Genomic DNA, 23,528 nt, shown 5'->3' on the forward strand with positions numbered 1-23,528 from the left:
TTTTAACAGTACCTTAAAGTGCTGTCCCTGGTGATAGATGCACCAAGCCATGTTCTAACATCCCTGTCTGCAACCATATCATTTTCATACACTACATTTGCACCATCCACCTGTTAAATAGATTTTACATTTTACAAACCACACCATTCTACTCAGGTTTTTCCCTCTACTTGAATAGGTTAGAACTTACCTTACGCTGAGTCCCACAATCTGACAAAGGAAACTGAAACAGGAGAAACGCATCATTCTGCTTCACTGGCAGACATCCAGATCCTTGTCCTCTGGTAAATCTGACAGAGCTTAGAATGAGCTGCGGCAAAGTAACATCCTTGGACACAGCAACTGTCAACTGACCATCTACAGAACACTGAGCAGTAACTGGAAAATGTTTATAAAATGTAAGTCAGGGTATATTCAGAAGGCTGATCTATTAACTAGTAAGTTTACTTAGTGTACTTACCTTGATTTCCATAGTAACAAGGGGTATTTAGATCACTTTGATCATAGCAGCAGCCTGCCTGGTGACAGGCCTCTTGGGAGATTGAAAGAGTTGCACAGGGAAGTCTGTTTTCCCTCTGGACAGAAGAGCATACACTGGGGCTTGGTGCATCCATCACTAAGTAAAAGTCCAGAGCAATATTAGCATTCAAGTGTATACAATGCAGAAAAAGGCTCTGCATCCCTGCTTCAATCATTACTTTAATTCACTGAAAGGGCTGTTCTAATGTAAAAAAAATAAAGTGTTCTTATTCTTTAGAGCATAATATCTTTAGCTACCACAGGAGATGTTAAATACGTCTGGTGAAAACATGCCCGTCAATATCTGGACACTATCATTTGCTATGTATTTAACACACAGACATCTAATGTATTTAAAGTAAAGGTAAACTGATGAATGGAAGCCCGTTTAAAAATACTATTAAAAACAGGGGCACTTTCATTCAAAGGTTAGAAAGCAGACATTTTGATTAAAACCTTACTTTTGTTTTTCAGCCAGGAGATCCTCTCTTCACATGTCAATGACTAATCCGGCTTCCTCCAATCACGGCAGGGCCTCAGGCAATGAATCCCCTGTGGGGAAGCCATGATTGGAGGAAGCCAGATTAGTCATTGATGTGTGAAGAGAGGATCTCTGGGTGGGGGGGGGGAAGCTCCTCTGGCTGTGAAAAGAACAAAGGTAAGTTTTTAAACAAAACGGCTGCTTTCTAAACTCTGATGAATGAAAGTGCCCCCTGTTTTAAATAATATAAAAAAAAAAAAAAAAAAAAAAACTCATTCAAAGTTTTCCCTCACTTTAAAGAGCCATTTCACACAAGCGTTTCATTTATTAAAAAAAAAAAAAAAACCCAGCAAGGTAAGTTTTAGGATTAATATCTATTTATATGTGTGATGAATGATCTAATTCAGTCCCCAGCTCATATTAAATATACATTATACAATACTTTGCATTAGTAAACCATAGCTTTTAGTAGTGAAGTGTATATAATATAGAAAACTTACCTTGATCCAGTGGACACCTCAGTTCTTCTGTACTGAGGACTTCCCATTGTCCTTTCACATACTGTTCAAGATAGATTGTCATGACATGATCAAGGTCCTATAGAGAGAAATATTTATTTTTACTTTAACTGAGTAGACATTCCTGCAATACTGGAAGATGTTTTTTACTCCGTAGTACAGGGAAAACCCAGGGAGATGGGCTGTTTGTCAGATCGGCAAGCATTTTATGTACATAGGAGCTGTTCTTGATGTTATATACACTGCTTATATTGCTGTTCTACAAGCACAGGTGAGTATACACTTTAGCCTCCCCACTAGTAAAATGCTGCAGAAGCAACACTACGAATGAAAATACAATGCACATTTATATGGTGTGCTTCAAATTATACTCTTCTTCCCACAGGAACACAAAGTGCACATTTGTTTTAGCTAGGACAAAACTATAACAGGAATCAATTTAACACAGCAACGCCCCTTGTTGGTCACATCGAGATGAGGACTAGGACTCCCACCAGGAAGTTTTATATCCCTTGTCTTACTATTTATGTTAATGCAGGGCTAACAAAAGCACTATACAAAAATAAAGCTTGGTTTCAAGACTCAGAGCATACAATTTTAAACAGCTTTCCAATTTAGTTCTATTAAATATGCTTCATTCTCTTGCTATCCTTTGTTGAAAATCATACTTAGGTAGGCTTAGGAGATGAAAGCTAGCTGCATTTATATGCCTCTATTGTCTTAATGTGTTCAGCTAACTCCCAGTGGTGCATTGCTGCTCAGGGGTAGACAGGAACAGTTCTGACCTTTGTGACTAAAATCAGGGCCAGCCCAGTGCTGAGCAGTTTATTTATACGACTTTTATGCCAGTATTCCATTTAAATTTGTATAGCAACCACAATGTGTATATACAAACATATGTGGGGTGTAGGGTTTAAGTGTAGCTGAAGACAGTCACACCATGCCGTCTGTCCCTTTACTGACCCACTTGTTTACAGAGCTGTCCCTTATCAGTACAGTGTCCAATTTACTACAAATCAGTAGTGCCTCAGTTTGCTGCCTGTAAAATGACCCCCCCCATATAAGCCCTAGTTACTATAGTTGTAGGAGGTCCTGCATGCATGTTGTAGAAAGGGCCACAATATAACCAAGTTAAAAAAAAAAAAAACACACACACCACATTTTTAAATTATCTATAGCATTTTAGAAAGGCGTTGGTTGATATGTCTGGGCCACTGTGTAATACTTGCCCTCTGGGCCAAAACTTGGCTGTCCTCCACACCCTGTTGCTGCTCCTCCAATGATTAAGGCTGTGACACACTGCAAGCGATGCGGCGCGAGGCGAAGCAGCTGCGTCGCTTCTGAAGATCAAATATTTCATCTCTGAGCACTCAGAAATGAAGGCAGGACACACTGAGCGCGCACAGCCGCATCTAAACGCTGCGTGTCGCTCCGCTTGCAGAGTCACAGCCTTCAGAGATGTTAGAGATCCTTATATACCTTATGCGGTCTCCCTATATTCAAAACTTGAATGACTTATTTACCATTTTTACATAGCATCCTCTATAATCAGCACATATTACTAATGATCCTTCATAATCTTTATTGACCCAGAGTCCACAGCTGGAATCATTTTGAAAGGGCTGTAGCTTTCCATACTTATCTGAAAGATATAAACAAACGTAAAATACAACATACAAATCCTAACCCATGCCCCCTGGTTATCTTGCAAAACTACAAAATGCAGTCAGTTAATTGACTGTACATAGTTAAAGGGACACTGAACCCACATTTTCTCTTTCACGATTCAGATAAATCATGACATTTTAATCAACTTTCTAATTTACTGCTATTATGAATTTCTTCGTTCTCTTGCCATCTTTATTTTAAAAGCAGAAATGTAAATCTTAGCAGTCAGCCCATTTTAGGTTCAGCACCATGGATAGCTCTTGCTTATTGGAGGCTTACATTTACCCACCAATAAGTGTTACCCAGGTTCTCAACCAAAAATGGTCCGGCTCCTATGCATCACATTCCTGCTTTTTAAATAAAGATAGCAAGAGAACAAATAAATTGATATTAGGAGTAAATTAGAAAGTTGCATGCTCTATCTAAATCATGAAAGAAAAAAAAAGTGGGTTTAGTGTCCCTTTAAGCTTTTACAAGTCAGATATTAAAATAAAGTGGAGATAATGGGGAAGTGTCCACTAACAGCAATCTATATAAATATTACAGGAACATCAAAAAGTGGGAAGTTTAGTTTTTTTTCAACCTTACTTGTTCCACTTTAGTTGTAGAATTTACTTGTATCTCTTGGAATCCTTTGTTGAAACTTAGTTCCTTTCCACAAGAGCATATCTAGGGAGGCTTCCATTAAATACTTGATACATGTGCATGTTAAGCCTTTCTAGGTATGCTATCATTAAAAGTCACTATGTCCCTTTAAACTTTCTATGTCTCAGACATTCTAGCTATAGTTTAGAAATTAGATAAGAATCACTTGATTATGAGCACCTTGAGCAGATAACCTGAGTGTCTTCTCATCGTGTATCACATTGGGGATCCAATATTGCAGACTTTCCTCTCCACATACCAGACGAGGTTTCTCTAACACCACATCAACTTCAGACAAAATTTCAGCTGCAGAAGCTGTGCCAGAAAGTACCAAAAACCACACAAATGCCAGCTGACATACACCAGCCATTTCCCCTGCTCCCTGCATACACTGACATGCAAACCTGCTCTCAGGAGGTCCTTTTAATTCTAAGCAGGACAAGAAAAGCTCAGGTGAACCTATTTGTGCACCTTGTTAATCTCAGCTGCACTGCATTATGTCTAATTCCACACATATATACTGTGGAATACTAGAGTATATCATGTGCAGTAATGTGACAACTTCTCTTAAAGGGGCATGGCAATCAAAGTTAAACTTAATGGTGATCAGAGCATGCAAGTTTAAGAAACTTTTCCATTTATTTCAGTTATCAAATACACTTTGTTCTATTGGTATTTTTTTGTTGAAATAGAATAAGTACATATCCTACACTACTGGGAGCTAGCTTGTAATTGGTGGCTACACATATGTCTCTTGTCATTAGGTCAGTATATGTGCACAGCTGGTTTCCAGTAGTGCATTGCTGCTTTGAAGACTTTAACTATGTGTTTAATCGCTTTGCAGGGGTTAAATTAGTGGTTAGCTAAAAGCAATGATGCAATAATAAAATGCTCTAACACATTACACCATGTTGTGTACTAATTATTTGTTATTCTACAGAGTTTAACCCTTTAAGGACACAGCTTTCAGTTTGCTCAATTGTTTTATGATGGAAAAATTCCGTCATATGTCCTTAAGAGGTTAACAAACTCCAGAATATGGAAAATTAGTCTGCATTAGACTTTAGGTCCTCCTTAGTAAATGTTACCAAATGGAAAACTAAGCACATGAAATCTAATTGCTTAACTGTACATAAAATAGGCACTGCTTTCAGAAACATGATTCTAACTTCATTAAACAGTTTATTGTCTTCTAAATGTATTCACCAGGAATGTGAACATTTATTTAGTTTTTTTTTCTTTCTATTTATTAAACAATTTAATTTGTGATATAAATGATATTATGTATTGACACATTTATACATCACATACGTTTACACCTTGGTCAAATATTTATGTTATGGTACTTTGCATAGTAATTTATTTATAGTTATCATATTTATATATTGACATTTTGCATAGTTTAGTGAAGGAGGTGGTTTCAATGAGCAAAACTGTTTCAAAAGAAAAAAGAAAATGAGCTATTTGTAAACAATTTAATACACTCTCCAGCAGGTGCAGTGGATAGGGGTTGCCACCTCAGCCATGGTTTCCTGGACACTTATAAGTTACACATGCTGCAGGGTGTGCAGGGAGGAATATGAATAGTGCATATCAATAGTGCTGTCCAGAAACACAATACATGTTCCTCACTGCACACCCTGCAGCATGTGTAACTTATAAGTGTCCAGGAAAACATGTCTGAGATGCAACCCTAGCAGTGGATCATCAGGAGAATATTTTACAGTACGGTGGCCCTTTAAACAGCTCACTGTTGTATTCACCTGTAATGTTCCTATTCATTTTCTCTATTTTAGTTTTATATTTATTGCGGAAAAAAACATTTTTTAATATATCTTTTATCATGCAGGAGAAGCAGGCAAAATATTTAAATTTTATTGTAAAGTTTATTCCACTATATATAGTTAAACATATATTCATTTTATTCAGTGCATATTGCAAGTATTTTTACTTTTGTTTAAAATAATATTTTTGTTACATATTTTTGAATGACAGCTCCAATACTAGGGACACTGTAGCTGGCCTCTGCTTTAGCACAGGTTGAGCAACCAGGCAAGCTTATATACTGATTATGCTAAATTAGGGAGATTTACAGTAAAACAAAGTATTTTATCATTACAACACAACCAGACTTCAACCAACATATAATCATGTTCTAAAAATGTCTCACAAAAATAAAAACATTCTTCCCATTTATAAATGTTTTATGACATTACAGGGTAAAGTTATTAATGAAATTTATTTGAAGATCCAGAAAACATCTATCCAAACATTGCTTCAAACATAGAAATTCCAAGTGATGTTCTGCTTTCAACACAAAAATTGCAGCTAATTAAATAACATCTTAATACAGATATAAATGATGTAATGTCAATAGTAACTGGCAAAAATATAGTAGTAGGTCCAGTTTTTGTTCTTTTCTAAGGTTTGGATATCTAGCTTCTGAATGTACAGACATGGGCATAGCCAAGTTGCACGAAAACCAGGGGTGTAAACTCACTAATACATTCAATGGTCTTTCCCACAAATACCATCCTAGACTTTAACCCAATCCAGTCTCAGGCTCTGCCTCTGCCCATCAGATATTTTCACACTGAGCAATCTATTTTTACTTCTTTGTGCCAGCAACAACACATACAGCTTTGGTGGGATTCCTACTGACTTCCAGCAACATATAGAGAGTATTGATCTTAACCCCTCTTAGAGTAATAATTCAAATCACTTGTGCAGCAGCACACATATAAATATGATTTCACCCCCTTACTGCCAGCAACTCACAGATTTGTTATTTTATTTTATTTTCTATGGCTGCCATTAGCACACAGATGAATGTTATTTATTGCCTTTGTGTCTGCAACATGCAAAACTAAGGTTTTACAATCCTTGACTGACATTAACACACACAGTGCAGTGATTTAACTCCTTTGTGCCAGTAACACAGAGAGACCAGTGATAGTACTACTTGTGGTAGCCAGTGACACACAAAGATAATGTCTTATCTAAAGGAACAAGGCCTCCCTCCAAAAATAGGTGGTGTGGCCCAAATGTTTTTAAGAACTCAGAGGTCTTGTGAGCCACCAATTCAATTAGACCTCACCGCCAGTATATGGGTTAAGGACAAAAATAAAATACTAAAAGTATATCGGCTAGATTACGAGTTTTGTCTTAAAGTGAAAAAGCAGCGTTATCAGATTATAACGCTGCTTTTTCACTACCGCTGGTATTACGAGTCTTGCAGATTTAGGGGCACTGCGCACTTTTTTGGCCTTACCGCAGTTCAACTTACGCAAATTGCGTATAGTCTTTTTTCAATGGGATTTTAATAGCGCCGGTATTACAAGCTTGTCCTGGGAGGCCAAAAAGTGAGCGGTACACCCTATCCCGTCAAGATTCGTAACTCATTCTAAAGTCAGTAGTTATGAGTTTTACACTACAAAGCTGTAGCATAAAACTCATAACTAAACTGTCACAAAGTACACTAACACCCATAAACTACCTGTTAACCCCTAAACCGAGGCCCTCCCGCATCACAAACACTAAAATAAAATTATTAACCCCTAATCTGCTGCTCCCAACATCGCCCCCACTAGAATAAACATATTAACCCCTAAACCGCCACACTCCCGCATCGCAAACACTAGTTAAATATATTAACCCCTAATCTGCTGTGCCTAACATCACCACTACCTATCTACATTTATTAACCCTAATCTGCCACGACCAACGTCGCCACCACTAAAGTTATTAACCCCTAAGTCTAACCCTAACCCCCCTAACTTAAATATAATTAAAATAAATCTAAATAAAACCTACTATCATTACCTAAATAATTCCTATTTAAAACTAAATACTTACCTGTAAAATAAACCCTAAGCTAGCTACAATATAACTAATAGTTACATTGTATCTAGCTTAGGGTTTATTTTTATTTTACAGGCAAGATTGTATTTATTTTAACTATGTAGAATAGTCAGTAAATAGTTATTAACTATTTACTAACTACCTAGCTAAAATAAATACAAATTTACCTGTAAAATAAAACCTAACCTGCCTTACAATAAAACCTAACCTAACCCTACAATTAAATAAATTCCCTAAATTAAATATAATTAACTAAATCCAATACAATTAGCTAAATTACAAAAAACAAACAAACAAACACTAAATTACATAAAATAAAAAACAAATTACAAGATCTTTAAACTAATTACACCTAATCTAATAGCCCTATCAAAAAAAGCCCACCCAAAATAAAAAAAAACCCTAGCCTAAACTAAACTACCAATAGCCCTTAAAAGGGCCTTTTGCAGGGCATTGCCCCAAATAAATCAGCTCTTTTACCTGTAAAAAAAAAATACAAACAACCCCCAACAGTAAAACCCACCCACACAACCAACCCCCCAAATAAAACCCTAACTAAAAAACCTAAGCTCCCAATTACCCTGAAAAGGGCATTTGGATGGGCATTGCCCTTAAAAGGGCATTTAGCTTTATTGCAGCCCAAACCCCTAATCTAAAAGTAAAACCAAATACACCCTTGAAAAATCCTAACACTAACCCCCGAAGATCCACTTACAGTTTTGAAGAGCCGACATCCATCCTCAACGAAGCCGGGAGAAGTCTTCATCCAAGCCGGCAGAAGTGGTCCTCCAGACGGGCAGAAGTCTTCACCCAGACGGCATCTTCTATCTTCATCCTTCCGATGCGGAGCGGCTCCATCTTCAAAACATCCGGCGCAGAGCATCCTCTTCAATCAACGGCTTCTTCTACAATGACATCTTCCTTTAAATGACATCATCCAAGATGGCGTCCCTTAGATTCCGATTGGCTGATAGAATTCTATCAGCCAATTGGAATTAAGGTTGAAAAAATCCTATTGGCTGATACAATAGTATAGTATGTTATAGAGCTCCCAATTTAGAGGCCATCTTAGACCCTGGCCCGGACACGCCCCCAGTGTTAGGTTTTTTAAGGGTGTATTGGGTGGGTTTTATTTTTCGATTAGGGGTTTGAGCTGCAATAGAGCTAAATGTCCTTTTAAGGGCAAAGCTTATCCAAATGCCCTTTTCAGGGCAATGGGGAGATTAGGTTTTTTAGTTAGGGTTTTATTTGGAGGGTTTGGTTGTGTGGGTGGTTGGTTTTACTGTTGGGGTGGTAGTTTGTATTTTTTGACAGGTAAAAGAGCTGATTCCTTTGGGGCAATGCCCCGCAAAAGACCCTTTTAAAGGCTATTGGAAGTTTAGTTTAGGCTAGTTTTTTTTTTTTTTTTTTTTGGGTGGGCTTTTTTTATTTTGATAGGGCTATTAGATTAGGGGTAATTAGTTTAAAGATCTTGTAATTTGTTTTTTATTTTCTGTAATTTAGTGGGGGTTTTTTTTTTGTAATTTAGCTAATTGTATTGAATTTAGTTAATTGTATTTATTTTAGGGAATGTATTTAATTGTAGGGTTAGGTTAGGTTTTATTGTAAGGCAGGTTAGGTTTTATTTTACAGGTACATTTGTATTTATTTTAGCTAGGCAGTTAGTAAATAGTTAATAACTATTTACTAACTATTCTACTAAGTTAAAATAAATACAAACTTGCCTGTAAAATAAAAATAAAACCTAAGCTAGATACTATGTAACTATTAGTTATATTGTAGCTATCTTAGGGTTTATTTTAAGGTAAGTATTTAGTTTTAAATAGGAATTATTCAGTTATTAATAGTAAGTTTTATTTAGATTTATTTTAATTATATTTAAGTTGGGGGGGTTACGGTTAGACTTAGGGTTAGGGGTTAATAACTTTAGTATAGTGGCAGCGACGTTGGGTGCGGCAGATTAGGGGTTAATAAATGTAGGTAGGTGGTGGCGATGTTAGGGGCGGCAGATTAGGGGTTAATAATATTTAACTAGTGTTTGCGATGCGGGAGTGTGGCGGTTTAGGGGTTAATATGTTTATTATAGTGGCAGCGATGTCTGTAGCGGCAGATTAGGGGTTAATAAGTATAATGTAGGTGTAGGCGATGTCGGGGGCGGCAGATTAGGCGTTAATAAGTGTAAGATTAGGGGTGTTTAGACTCGGGGTTCATGTTAGGGTGTTAGGTGTAAACATAAATTTAGTTTCCCCATAGGAATCAATGGGGCTGTGTTACTGAGCTTTACGTTGCTTTTTTGCAGGTGTTAGACTTCTTCTCAGCCGGCTCTCCCCATTGATGTCTATGGGGAAATTGTGCACGAGCACGTACAACCAGCTCACCGCTGACTTAAGCAGCGCTGGTATTGGAGTGCAGTATGGAGCACAATTTTGCTCTATGCTCACTTCTTGCCTAATAACGCCGGGTTTTTGAAAACCTGTAATACCAGCGCTGTAGGTAAGTAAGCGGTGAGAATAACGTGCAAGTTAGCAATGCACCCCTTTTACCGCAAAACTCATAATCTGGCCGTATGTTAATTAAAACATATAATATCTAATAACCTTAATAATCATTTAGATAGAGTATAGAAGACCTTTTCAAATTCCTCAATATGCCTCATTATACATTTTACAATTTGTCCGGACAGCTCTATGGGCTAAATCCTTTTCCTTGAAGTAATCTGCAACTTCCCCAGATTTCCTCCTATGAAAAAATGAACCGCTCCTTCTCTTCTAAAGGTTGGATGAGGTCCCTTTTGGTATTAGAGTGGACCTGCATTAAAGGTTCACCATTAGGGTTAAATGCTTAGAGGACCAGGGGGAATTTAGGGTTGGTGAGTTGGGGAATTGCATTTAGAATTAGTTGCATTAGTGATCATTCCACTTAGAGAGTAGCATACTGCTTGTCACACTTTTGCTTGACTGCCAGGCCTTATAGAGTTAAGAATGGCTGCTGGGTCATACGATCTATTCAGATGTCTCATCTGGCTGTGTGGATTAAATAGGGGCTGCTGGACCAAAGGTTCTTATTTGAGGTCTGAAGAGCAGATATAGTTAAGTGGGAGGGCCTGCTGTGCCAAGGGTCTGACCTGTGGTTTTGTGTATGTGGCATATAAATGGGATGATGGACCATGGGGTCTAATGAAAGTCTGATGTGGGTAAGTGTCATGCTAATAAGAAGCAGTAAGACGTCATAGATGCTGCATCATAAAAATTTAGCATTTAACCCATTTGCTGTCAGAATAGTCCTGTGTTGAAGGCATACTATGTATTTTCTGAACATTCCTAGGTATGTCCATGTGGTTATCTTATCTGTATATCATAATTATTCATATTATTATTAGACCTGTTAAAGGTGTCTGAATCTCAATGTCATTGCAACCCAACCCAACAAATTGCACCACAAAAATATCTTTTCTTTTTTAATTGAATCTATGAACTATCGACTAACAAAGTCCATAACTAATGTGCAGGATATAACTTCAAGTGAATTAAAGAGAAAATGGGCATCTCAGCATTACATAAACTGACCTGGCCAACTCATTTTGAGGATGTGAATAAAAAGTGACTCATGCCTGAATTAGTAAGGAGCAGTACAATCTCCAACAATCATTGGCAACTTAAAGGTGGGATTAAGTTTTTTTTATCAATACATATTTAGTAGTTTTATCATCCTACATGTGTATACTCATTGCAGTGCTTGCACATATGTGTGTATACCTAATGCTCAATAACGTAATGGTGTATTTAATTGTGCATTTGTTTATGATCTCAGAATTAAATATATTATTAAAGAGTCGCTACCCAAACCCTGCCAATCCTAATCCGTAATCCACTTATCCATAGTCTCCAAAAACTCCTTATTTCTTACATATGGCAACATAAAAGGCCAAGGATAGCTACCGCCACATTTTACCGCCCCAAAGAATTAGGTGGCCTTGGGATTCCGAACCTTATACAATACAGACTCGCTTCCTTCTACACCAGAATTATTCATTGGTGTCGACATTCGACCCACAAGGAATGGATCCTTCTGGAACACTCATTATCCCACACTTCCCACCTCGGCAGCAAATGCTGGTTACCTTCAAACAAAAGAAATCTACCTGCATGTCTCCCAACAATCACTAAAAAAACTTTTAAACCATGGGACACATCTATCAAACAAAACAAACATATCTCCACAATACCTTCCCCGCTGACATCCCTTTGCGAAAATACAGATTCCCCAGTTCAACCACTTAGCCCAACAACACAAACACCCTATATCACTAACTCCCAACGCTACCTCGCAATCACTCAGAATGGGAAACTCAAACCCCTACCCGAACTCACCTCCATTCTAGGAGATACACACATAAACTGGTTTAGACACCAACAACTTACTGACTTTTTCTCCAAACACCCCCAAAAAGCACAACTTGTACGCTCTCTAACCAGTTTTGAGAGTAGTTGTATTCATGAAACACTCAGCATGGGTTTTCTATCTCTCTCACACCAATTACTCATGCAACCATACAGTGTGTCTGTTCCCTCATACACTCGGAAATGGGAGAGGGAAATAGGTGACATTTAAACCTAAAAAGAATGGCAACATTTTTTCTCCATCATGACAAAATCCTCATTGTCCATATATGTCATGGAAATGAATGTTAAACTATTATATAGATGGTATTACACCCCATACCGCCTACAGACCATCCTCCCCACACTCACAAGGGAATGTTGGAAAGGCTGTACAGCAATTGGCATCCCCACACATATTTGGTGGACATGCCCAACTGCCCAGAAATTTTGGGAGGCTATTAGGATCGAGTTTGAGAAGATCTTATCCATAAGACTTGAACTTAATATATGGTTCTTCCTCTTTAACAAATTCACCCAAATAAAATGTAAGTTACGTCTAGCTCTGTTGACCATTATGACAAACTCAGCTAAGAGACTGATCCCAAAAAATTGGAAAAGCACCAACCTCCCTTCTATCCAGGTTTGGAAGGAGACAACTGGAAAAATACCACTACACACTAAACAAAAAAATGGACGATTGTCACTCAGTCTACTTCCTATGGGAAGACTATCTCAACCAGACAACATCCGCACCCACAGCTGGCACCCCTACACTCCTCTCAAACCCACAGACGTCTAGCGCTCTTCACCAACAAACTTGAAATGATACCCCATCACCCCTAACTAGCCGGGAGACCACTTCTGTAGCTTGTCAAATAAAAATGTTCATGTTTTTTCTCTGCAGGACCAGTAACCTTACGTAGCCTGAACTCACTTTTTATCTGCCTAGCACTGATAATATCTTATGTAATTTAAAAAAATACATGCAATGATCTATATAATTATAACACAACCTGGTTAGCATTTTGCTGTATATTACCTATGCAAAGGACACATTGTTGTTATTTATGTCTCCTGACCAGCGAAACGCTGTTGTATATGTACCTACCTCTATTTTCATTGTATGTAATGGCTATACTTTCTTCAATAAAGCTTTTTTCTTTTTGGAAGCTTACCAAAGTGGAAGCTACATAATAAAGAAGAAACAAATATCAATGCTCACACTCTACTTCCAGTTGCATCATTAATTCCATTTCATCCAGAAGACAAGATACTTTGACCTATTAAGAATTCCTGTGGGGTATAAGGAGTTTGTAAATGGGACAAATATGCTAAATATTATTAAGGTGGTAAACTTCTCTCTATTTATTCTTCTAGAACAGTCTGCAAGCGTTTGATAGAATTAAATACGCCCAGTTGTTTTTTTAAATTGATACCCTCCAACTTATTTTTCTTTATCCATTTTCAATCTTTCCTTGAACACCACAAGAATACGTTTTACATTACTGAGATTATTTTTGTCCTGTTGTGGTCTGGAAGATCTTACAGACTCTAAAAAATATTGCAGAGATTCAGACTGTCTGATTTTTAATCAGATTCAGGACTATTTGGAGTCGGTCATCTTCATAACAAGGGCAATTCCTGGTATGCTCCAATTGTTGGCTGTTCTGCATTTCATGGCTACCTGGTCTTTTCAATCTGTGTCTAGTATTGTGGTAGGTATGAGTTAGCTAACGTTTTTCAGGCACCTACGGACTGTTTTAGATGCCATGTACACTATTTTTACAGTTTTGTCTTTCAGAAACACCAGATAAATAGCAATCAGTAAAATTACTATTTTTGCATATTGCTGGAATTACAAATGTGTTAGAGGCAGTAGACTGCACAGCAAATTTTCACTTGAGAAATAAAAATATAACACAGCTATATATTGCTAGAGTGGTTTATCTTGTGGCTAAATACCCTTAAAGGCATAAAATAGCAGGGGTCCTATGCAACTGCTGACTGGTTGACTTGCCTGTATTCCTTTGCAGGAGTGTCACCAAGAACACACTGGTTCATTATGTAAAGGTGCTACATTAAAAAATATGAAACTCATGCTGTTTTGGTTCCGGTTCCGGTGGGAGGAGCTAGCGCAGCACGTGGAATGCTGAGTGCTGCTGCGGAGAGCTCGAATTGCACCAACCCCGGCTTCTGGCCCGTTGCTGCAGGCTATCCGCCTGCCTAGGGCGCTTGCACTAGATTACCGGTGCACAGCTCAGAGACCCGGAACAAGCCACTTGGCTCGGTCGCTGGAGCCGACACGTAGTACCGCTGTCTCTGCCGCTACTACTAAGACCACTGCTCGCCTGGAGGCCCGCCGCAAGAATCAGCCGTGGTTGCCTCACAGAAAGCTCTGCTGGAAACAAGTACTGTACGGGAGGCCGACAAGTTGAGCAGCACTCCTCGGCGGAGGGAAGGAGCAGAAGCTTACAGAAACCCCCTGGTTACGGGTAAGACAGCACTGGATAAGGCCTTTCCTGGTAAAGACCGAGGTAACACGCAGAGGACACGTTTGGGGAAAGTCCCTAGAGTTGATATACCACGGCTTGCCTACTCTCTGCGCTATCCGATCTACAGACTGTAAGTAGAGACTTTGGTACCTATAATTGAGTGATCTACAACCTGCAAAGCAGAGACTTGGGTACTTATAATCGAGGCTGGGAAAAGTTTTCAGAACTTTCAGAGTTACCTTGCATCACAATCCTTTTAATCAAAAAGGCTCCCGCACACAAGTAAATCTCTCCCTAAAAAGCTAATCCAAGGGAAGGGGAATGCTTACGCTAAGGGCAGGAAGTAAAGGGAGAAAATCAGGGAGAAAAACCCTTTATTGACTCTCACAATATCCACTCTTGGGACTCACATCCCTGCTACCGCTGTATAAATTGGAGGGCACAGGTTCTCACCCCCTTTCCTCCTGGTAATAACTTTGACACAGTAGTTTATAGTGCTGATACACTTTTAAACCACGCTAGTAAGCCGTGCCCTGGATCCTTAATTGTGAAGGCTAAAGGAAGATTGCCACATACCCGTAAAACAGATCCCACTACAATACCCCGCAAGTAATTAAGAACTGGACTCCCAAGGACATGTCCTTTGAATATATTCCCCAGAATTAAAGGGAAACGAAACGGAAAGGGGGAAGGGAAGAGAAAAGAAGGAGGAAAAAAGGGAAAATCTGTTGAAAAGTCTATCTAATATCTCTATAGCAATAGTCATATGGTTAAAGAGAGGATAGGTGTTTTTTTTTTTTTTTTTTTGCAGTGTTCTGTTTTTCTTGTAAATGTTCCTATCTAGCCTGATATAGCTTAACACTGATGCCTGCTGAATATGGTACCCTCTGGTAAAATGTGAAGGAATATAGACCTTATGTTAAATGTTACAGGAGCCAAAGAAGGAGGTCCCTGATGAATTCTCACTGTTACTTGTAAATGGTATCTGTTTACTACATGGTAGCACGACTCAGTGTTATCAGATTGGGTGGTAAACGAGTAAACTGAGGTGTCAATAGGACATATAAGAGCTTAACATAAAGTGTATAGACATGTTTGATTTGTAGAACTTGTTTGTGCGATCTGTATAATAGTAGTACCCTCCTTGAAAGGGGGGAGAAGGAGAAGGGAAAGGAAAAAGGAACCTTACACATTATTACACTTAAACTTGCTTTGTTGGGCGACATGATTGGCTAGGAAGACACTTGCTGCACTTTTTTTTTTTTTTTTTTTTCTTTCTCCGCACTAAGGATATCTGCATGATCACACTTGCACTGGGCAGAGATTCAGTAATATCACTACACTACAATCGCTTCTTCACTTAAACACTGGAATTTAAGGGGCTATGCCCGCCCCGTTTTATAATTAAATTCCCTCCCTGCACTCTTTTTTTTTCTTTTTCTATGAGATTAAATGCACATGGATAAATTTATCACAAACTTTAAAGCTAACTCGCCAATCATGCCCCCCAAACCGAAAGACAAAAAACCACGCACATCTGACGCACATCTAGACACGGTAAATGAACCATCATTACATAGACTTGATACTCAACCATTAGTTAATCAGATGTCGGATCTCTTCCTACCACAATTTGAGTTGTTAAAAACCCAAATGACTGACATAATGTCAGAATTTAAACAGTTTTCTAACCGACTCACATAAGTTGAAAATAGGGTATCGGTAAACGAGGATACACTATATAAGCAGGAACAAAACATAGATGCAAACACTAAAACCCTGAAAGTACTCCAAGCAAAAATCCATGAGTTAGAAGACCGCTCGAGGCGTAATAACCTTAAAATAATTGGCCTCCCCGACAACGGGGATTACGCAGATCTAATTCACTTCTCAAATACAACTCTCCCCATGGCTGTCGGTATCTTACAGAAAGATATACCAACACCAGTAGAAAGGGCACATAGGTTGGGGCCAATTAGGGATGCCATAAATGATAAGAATTATAACAGACCAGTAATGATTAAATATCTTAACTTTCAGGATAAGATGAATATCTTAAAACTTTATAGAAAAATGGAGAATTTATATATTGGCCAAAGTAAAGTTTTAATTTTTCAAGACTATTCCAGTGAGACTGCCTCTAAAAGAAAAGAGTTAGCCCCGTACTGTACCAAACTGATTAACGCTGGCTTCAAAGCTAGACTCATTTACCCTGCTAAAATTGTAATAGAGGAACAAGATGGTAAATGTACCCTCAACAATGTGTTAGAAGCCAGGGAATTTTGTAAAAATAAGAAAATTATCTGGTAAAAAATGCAGATAAGGATAAGTTATATTAGAAGCATACACGAGTACTATGTGTTTTTTTACTTTTAAAATGTGTGTTAGCCGGCTGCGGCTAATAATGCTGACTTGTTTTGAGATGTCTAAATCAGCAACTCACCTGCAGCGCAGGGACTTGAGTGTTGTTTTCTGCTCCTCTTTTTTGTCTCTTTTATTTGATTTTTTTTTTTTTTTTTTTTCTCCTTCTTCTTTCTCTTTTTCTTTTCGTTCTCTCTCCCTCTCCCCCTTGCCCTCTCTCTCCCCCACAGTCCATTTCATCTGTCTTGGCCTGCCCCCTTATTATTGTGGATACGGTATATCACTACTTTTCCCCTGATCCCCCAGCACAATGATAGATAAATTAAAATATCTTTCTTGGAACGTTGGCGGAATAACATCTCCTAGTAAAAGGAAAATAATTATCAAACAACTTGCCAGACATAAACCAGATATTGTTTGGCTACAGGAGACACATCTAAAGAGAGTAGAGATGGAGAAGTTCAAATGTAAATGGATAGGTAAGGTCATCTCTTCAGATTGCTCCAGGAGAAGGAAAGGGGTCGCTTTTCTTATTAATAAAAATTTACAATATAGTATTCAGAATATTCAAATTGATACACATGATAGGTGGTTAATCTTACACATTGAGATTGCTGGGGTTCGATATGTCCTGTGCAATATATATGGGCCCAATAATATAGACCAGGCTTTCTGGGACGATATCATTATCAAACTGTCACCCAACATAGACCAGAAAATTATAGTGGCGGGCGACTTCAATCTGACCCCTATGTCTGTCCTTGATAGATTTACCCCTAAACAGTACACCCCTCCTCTTAAAAAAATGCGCTTATTCTGCCAGATCTGTAAAAATCTTAAACTACATGATATTTGGCGTATCCAACACCCTGATACTAAATTATACACCTGCGAATCTAAATCGCATAGATCTTTCTCCCGGATTGATTTTTTTTTAATCTCTAGTCCTCTTCTCAAAGTCAGAAGTAAAGCTCAGATAAAAGATATTGTAATTACTGATCACGCCATAATTTCTCTCGAACTGGAACTCCAGCCCCCTCTAGTAGAAGCAACTAACAATTTCTATTTCCCCAAACACCTAATAAACAATATTCCGTTCCAACACTGGTTACGTCATAAATGGCAAGAATATAGTTCCGACAATTATCTACATGCAGATAAACCAGAAATTTTTTGGGAAGCTGCAAAGGCATTCCTACGGGGACAGATTAAAGCCTATATGGTTATAGCCAAAAAGAAATATATTGCACGCGAACTACAGCTATCAAATACAGTCACGAACGCCTATAGAAACTATGTAATTACACCACTAAAGAAATTTTGGGACAAATATAAGATGGCCAGGCAGGACAGGGACCTTTTCTTAAGATCCAAATTGACCATGGAAGAAATTAGAATGAATGCTCTCTATACAGGACATTACGGTAAATCTGCAAAATATCTTGCCAGACTGGATAAAGTTAGGAAAAAGAATAATACTATTGAGCAGTTAGTAGTGGGTGGTAAGAACCATACAGCATTGGCGGACATTAAAAATGTTTTCTTTGATTATTATCAAAAGATATATACTGCCAAAACAACTGACTCAAAGGACAGTGTGAGGTTCTGGAATAATATCTCATGTCCAACAGTCTCCCCTGACCAGATAGAAGCAATGAATCTTCCCATAACAACTTTGGAAGTTACAAAAGCCTTAGAGGAAGCTAAACTAGGCAAGGCCCCCGGCCCAGATCAATTACCTGCCGAGTTTTATAGATTACTTAAAGATGAGATTGTACCTATCCTTACCTCGTTGTTTAATGAGTATTATGTCAACAAAAAGGCCATGTCCAGATTCTTCTCGGCGTCAATCATCACCCTTATTCTTAAAAAGAATAAAGATCCTTCAGACCCTGGCTCATATAGACCGATTTCTCTACTGAATGTAGACTATAAACTGCTCACAACTATCATTGCTAATAGACTTAAAAACGTATTACAGGAGATTATCCACCCAGATCAGTCAGGCTTTATGATGGGCAGATCTCCAACAAAAAATATTCGTAGAACATATATGATCCTTGAACATTTATGGAATAAACTCCATGAAAACAAAGTAGCATGTAAACAAGACTTTGCCCTGGTGATGATTGACGCCGAGAAGGCTTTTGATTCTATTATTTGGCAACACCTCCACAATGCCTTGTCCAACTTTGGTTTTTCTGGAAACATAACCCATTTTGTCAAAGCCATTTATAATTTTCCCATTTCCACGATTCTGGTTAACGGTAGCCAAACCGCGCCTCTTAAAAAAAGGGACTCGACAGGGCTGCCCCCTTTCCCCCCTGCTTTTTAACATCGCAATAGAACCTATGGCAATATATCTTCGCAAAGAAATCTCAGGCATAAAATTGGGCTCCCAAAGGTGTGTACTCTCCCTATATGCCGACGATCTACTACTCTACTTTAAAAACACTAAAAGAAACATCCCAAAAGCCCTCGAAATTCTAGAACAGTTCAGTCTAATATCCGGCTATAAAGTAAATACTCTTAAATCAGAGATATTATGGGTTTATAAACACAAGGAGAGCTTCCACCAACATAATTTCAGAGAAGTGGAAAGTTTTAGATACTTAGGAATCCAATTACATAGAGATCCTGCGCTATGGTATAAACTTAACTATACAGCTTTCTTTGCTAATATTACATCTAGAATACATCGTTGGTCCTTATTCCCACTTTCACTAACCGCAAAAATAATGCTTATTAAATCTATTCTTTTTCCTCAGTTACTGTATATAATGAACAATCTGCCGCTATTCATTCTGGACAAAGACATTAAGTTTTTTAATAGCGCGTGTGCAGATCTTATCTGGAACAAAGGTAGACACATGCTCTCTATTAGAAAGCTCTCCCAAGCTAAGAAATTTGGAGGCCTCGCATTCCCGGATATTAAGACTTATAATATAGCCATATTGGCACGATTTGGAGTAGACTGGTTACTAGCTGCCGACTATCTAACAAATAGTAACGCGGAGGAGGAGCTCATTAAGCCATTCTCCCTTATAGCGGCCCTACATTGTCCCCATAGACGACTCCCTGAAAAAATTAAATCATTAACCAGTATCTCTAATATTGTTAAAGCATGGCAGCAACTTTGTTCACGGCTAACGATTAACTTTCATATATCCAGCTTCCTTCCTATCATAGGTAACCCAGAGTTTGAGCCAGGATTTCAATATGCAATATATGATGGCTGGGCTAGTAAAGGCCTAATATTGATAGCACAATTATTAGATGAGGGATGGGGGGTACGCACGTTTGAGAATATTGCTACACAGTATAATATCTCGAACAAATCCTTCTATGCATATCTGCAGATCCGTCATTTTATCCAGGAAAAGCTGCAGATGGGGCCCTGGCCAGGGAAATACGATAGGGTTGGAGATTATATTAACGCATATAGTCAGGGGAAGCACTCAATCTCGCTATTGTACAATATATTGCTCGCAAAACAAGGCCAGTTAATTATGGAACAATGTTCAGCATACTGGGCTAGACATCTTAATGAAATTAATGATGAAATAATTAATAAAAGCATTAAATGGGTGAACGACGCACCCCTTCCTTTCTCCTGGAAGGAATCTCATCTAAAACTTCTTAATAACGCATACAGGTATACCTCACTTTACAGCGCTTCACTTTACAGCGATTCGCTAATACAGCGCTCTTTTGAGCTGAAGTTCAACCTCCAAGGATTTTGAAAAAGTGCTGTAATCATTGTGAGAAAAGTGACTGGCACCATTCTGTTATGCTTAGTTCACTCTGTTTACAGCATTACAGTGCAATCTGTGTCTCAGTGCTATGGTCTAGCATATTGTACTACAGTAATTGTCACTATTTTACAGGTACAGTATTTATTGAATACTAATTGAATACTGTGCTGTGCTAGTGTTAAATTAAACGTAGCACTACTGCAACCCTAATATATGTTAGTTCAAACATTTTTAAACACACTGGCAAGTGAATAAAAAGCTAAAACTGCCTTGTTTCACTTTAAGGCGGTTTTCACTTTACAGCGGGGCTCCGGTCCCTAACCCGCTGTATGAGCGGGGTATACCTGTACATTTCACCTAAAAGACATGCCCGCTGGTCACCAGAAACGCAAGGACAGTGCTATAAATGTAAATCTCCTCTTGCAAATTTATCTCACTGCTTTTGGTACTGTCCAAAAATAAATCAGCTCTGGCGTAAAGTAAATTATTGGTTAAATAAGAATATACAGGAGCCCATTTCATTTGATCTAAACAAAATCTTTTTTATGGTATCAGATCCAGTATCCCATAACCTAGCAAACACCATTATCTTAATAGTTAGGAATCTAATATTAAAAAACTGGAAAAACAATAAAACCCCACCTTTTAGTCTATTTCTCCAAGCGGTTAAAACACAAATTATGTTCGAGCAACTTAATGTCTCCAATGTCAGCGAGAAACAAATTCAACGATTCTTTAACAAATGGCTGACAGTAATACTGACCTACCCGCTTCCTACACAATACATACTTACCAAAGCATTTCAGAAATCTGCATATTTTGAAGGCTTAATTTTACGCAATATATTCCCTGTATCCTGGTATTAATAACCCCTTGTATATGATGTGGGGGACAGGGGGAGGGGGACGTCGGAGTAGAGAATCACATCTTCCCCCTTCCTTTTTTTTTTTTTTTCTCTCTCTTTCTTCTTCTTCTTCTTTTTCTTTTATCTGTTTTCCAAGATTTATTTATGAGAAAAGAATGCCAGCAAGATATTGAGAATATGTAAATATACAGTTGTATGTTATATTTTTCAAGATATGTATAATTATTTTCATTTGTTGTGTATATTTTTTTTTTTTCTTTCTCCCAAGCATGTATTTTGTTTTTGATGGCTGACTTGAAAATAAATATTTAAAAAAAAAAAAAAAAAATATGAAACTAAACGTCACATGATTATTTTCTACATATTTACAGTTAGCGAATGGGCTAGTTATTAGCCCAAGTAGAATCGTGTTTTAAGAGTTCCTGTGTATTATTATTATTATTTATTTTTCCATACAGTGTTCTATATCCATAATGGATTAATTAACAGATCGGAAAAATGGTTAAGTAGTGGCTGAAACGTGCATTTATTAGGTGTTGTGATACTTTATATTTTTAATAAATGATTATATAGCTCTAAACACATCAGTGTGCAGAATCCATTCATTATCATTCTCTTTCTCTAAATGGTTTACAGAGCCTGAATGTGATTTGCACCTGTAAGACCTGTAAGCATACAATGTAGCCATTTCAAATGCTCTTCTTAGAGAAAAGAGGCAAATTCCAGCTTTTTGTTCAGTCCGTATAGATGTACAGTATTTAACTCCTTCACTACCGGCACTTCCAGACAAAAACTTGCCCAAAATACCAGAGCATTTTTGCTATCACTCCATTTAAACAGAGAGCCTTGTTGTTTTTTTTATTTACCTATCAAATCTATATATATATATATATATATATATATATATATATATATATATATATATATATATTTATATTTAAGTAGAGAACCCAAGGTATTGATCTAGGCCCATTTTGGTATTTCATGCCACCATTTCACCGCCAAATGCAATTAAATAAAAAAAAAAGTTACTTTTTTCACAAACTTTGGGTGTCTCACAGAAATTATTTACATACTGCTTGTGCAATCATGGCACACATGTTTGTAAAAGTTTCTCTGGGATGCCCTTTGTTCAGAAATAGCAGACATATATGGCTTTGCCATTGCTTTTTGGTAATTAGAAGGCTGCTAATTGCAGCTGTGCAACACACTGTTATAACCAGCAGTAAAGGGGTTAATTAGGTAGCTTAAAAGGTTAATGTTAGCTTTAGCGTAGAGATTAGCCTCCTACCTAAAACTCCCTACCCCCTGATCCCTACCTGATCCCTCCCACCTGATCCCTCCCAAGCAGCCCTCTTCTCTCCCCCACCGGTCACCCCCATCTTAAGTACTGGCAGATAGTCTGCCAATAAAAAAAATAGAACTTTTTTGTTTGTTTTTCTGCAGTGTAGGATTGCCCTAACCCTCAAACCTCCCTGATCCCCCCTAACACAGCTATCTAAACCTCCCTTGCCCTAACTATTGCTGCCATCTTAGGTACTGGCAGATGTCTGCCAATACCTATAAACCCCTTTTTTTAAATATATATTTATTTTATTTACATTTTTGGGGGGTTTTCTGTAGTGTAGTGGTCCCACAACCTCCCCCCATCCCGCAATCGCCATTAACCCCCCCGGGCCCCAAACACATTTTATGTAGTGTAGCTGCGCCCTGTCCCTTTCACACAAAAAAACGTCCATTGGTAGGGTCCTCCCACTTCCTTACTCAAAAAATGTCTCCCCTTTAATTTGTTCCCAATGATCCACCTTGCTTGAGTCTATTAAATTGTTTACAAGAATTTCCATTACTCTTATACTGGCATTTGAAATAGTTGATTTAGCCTATGGTATCCCCAGCTATTCTGAAAGTTTTTGTCCTTGAGGCCAAGCTGTGTAAACACAGCCAGCAGCAGAAATTACACTCCCAGGGGGTTATAGAAGAG

General features: G+C 38.0%; 1 protein-coding gene across 1 annotated transcript in view; it reads right to left on the reverse strand.

The window, feature by feature from the left end:
* Positions 1-4,201, reverse strand: part of LOC128652270 (zona pellucida sperm-binding protein 4-like) — a 28,131-nt gene extending 23,930 nt beyond the window's left edge. The window contains exons 1-6 of the mRNA XM_053705207.1: positions 4,012-4,201; positions 3,042-3,160; positions 1,501-1,597; positions 461-616; positions 191-378; positions 13-110 (exon numbers count right to left, since the gene is read on the reverse strand). Coding sequence (XP_053561182.1) covers positions 13-110; positions 191-378; positions 461-616; positions 1,501-1,597; positions 3,042-3,160; positions 4,012-4,201 — 848 coding nt within the window. The remainder of the gene's footprint in view (positions 1-12; positions 111-190; positions 379-460; positions 617-1,500; positions 1,598-3,041; positions 3,161-4,011) is intronic.
* Positions 4,202-23,528: the final 19,327 nt, after the last annotated feature.

Source organism: Bombina bombina, chromosome 3 (genome assembly GCF_027579735.1).
Source record: "Bombina bombina isolate aBomBom1 chromosome 3, aBomBom1.pri, whole genome shotgun sequence".
NCBI lineage: Eukaryota > Metazoa > Chordata > Amphibia > Anura > Bombinatoridae > Bombina > Bombina bombina.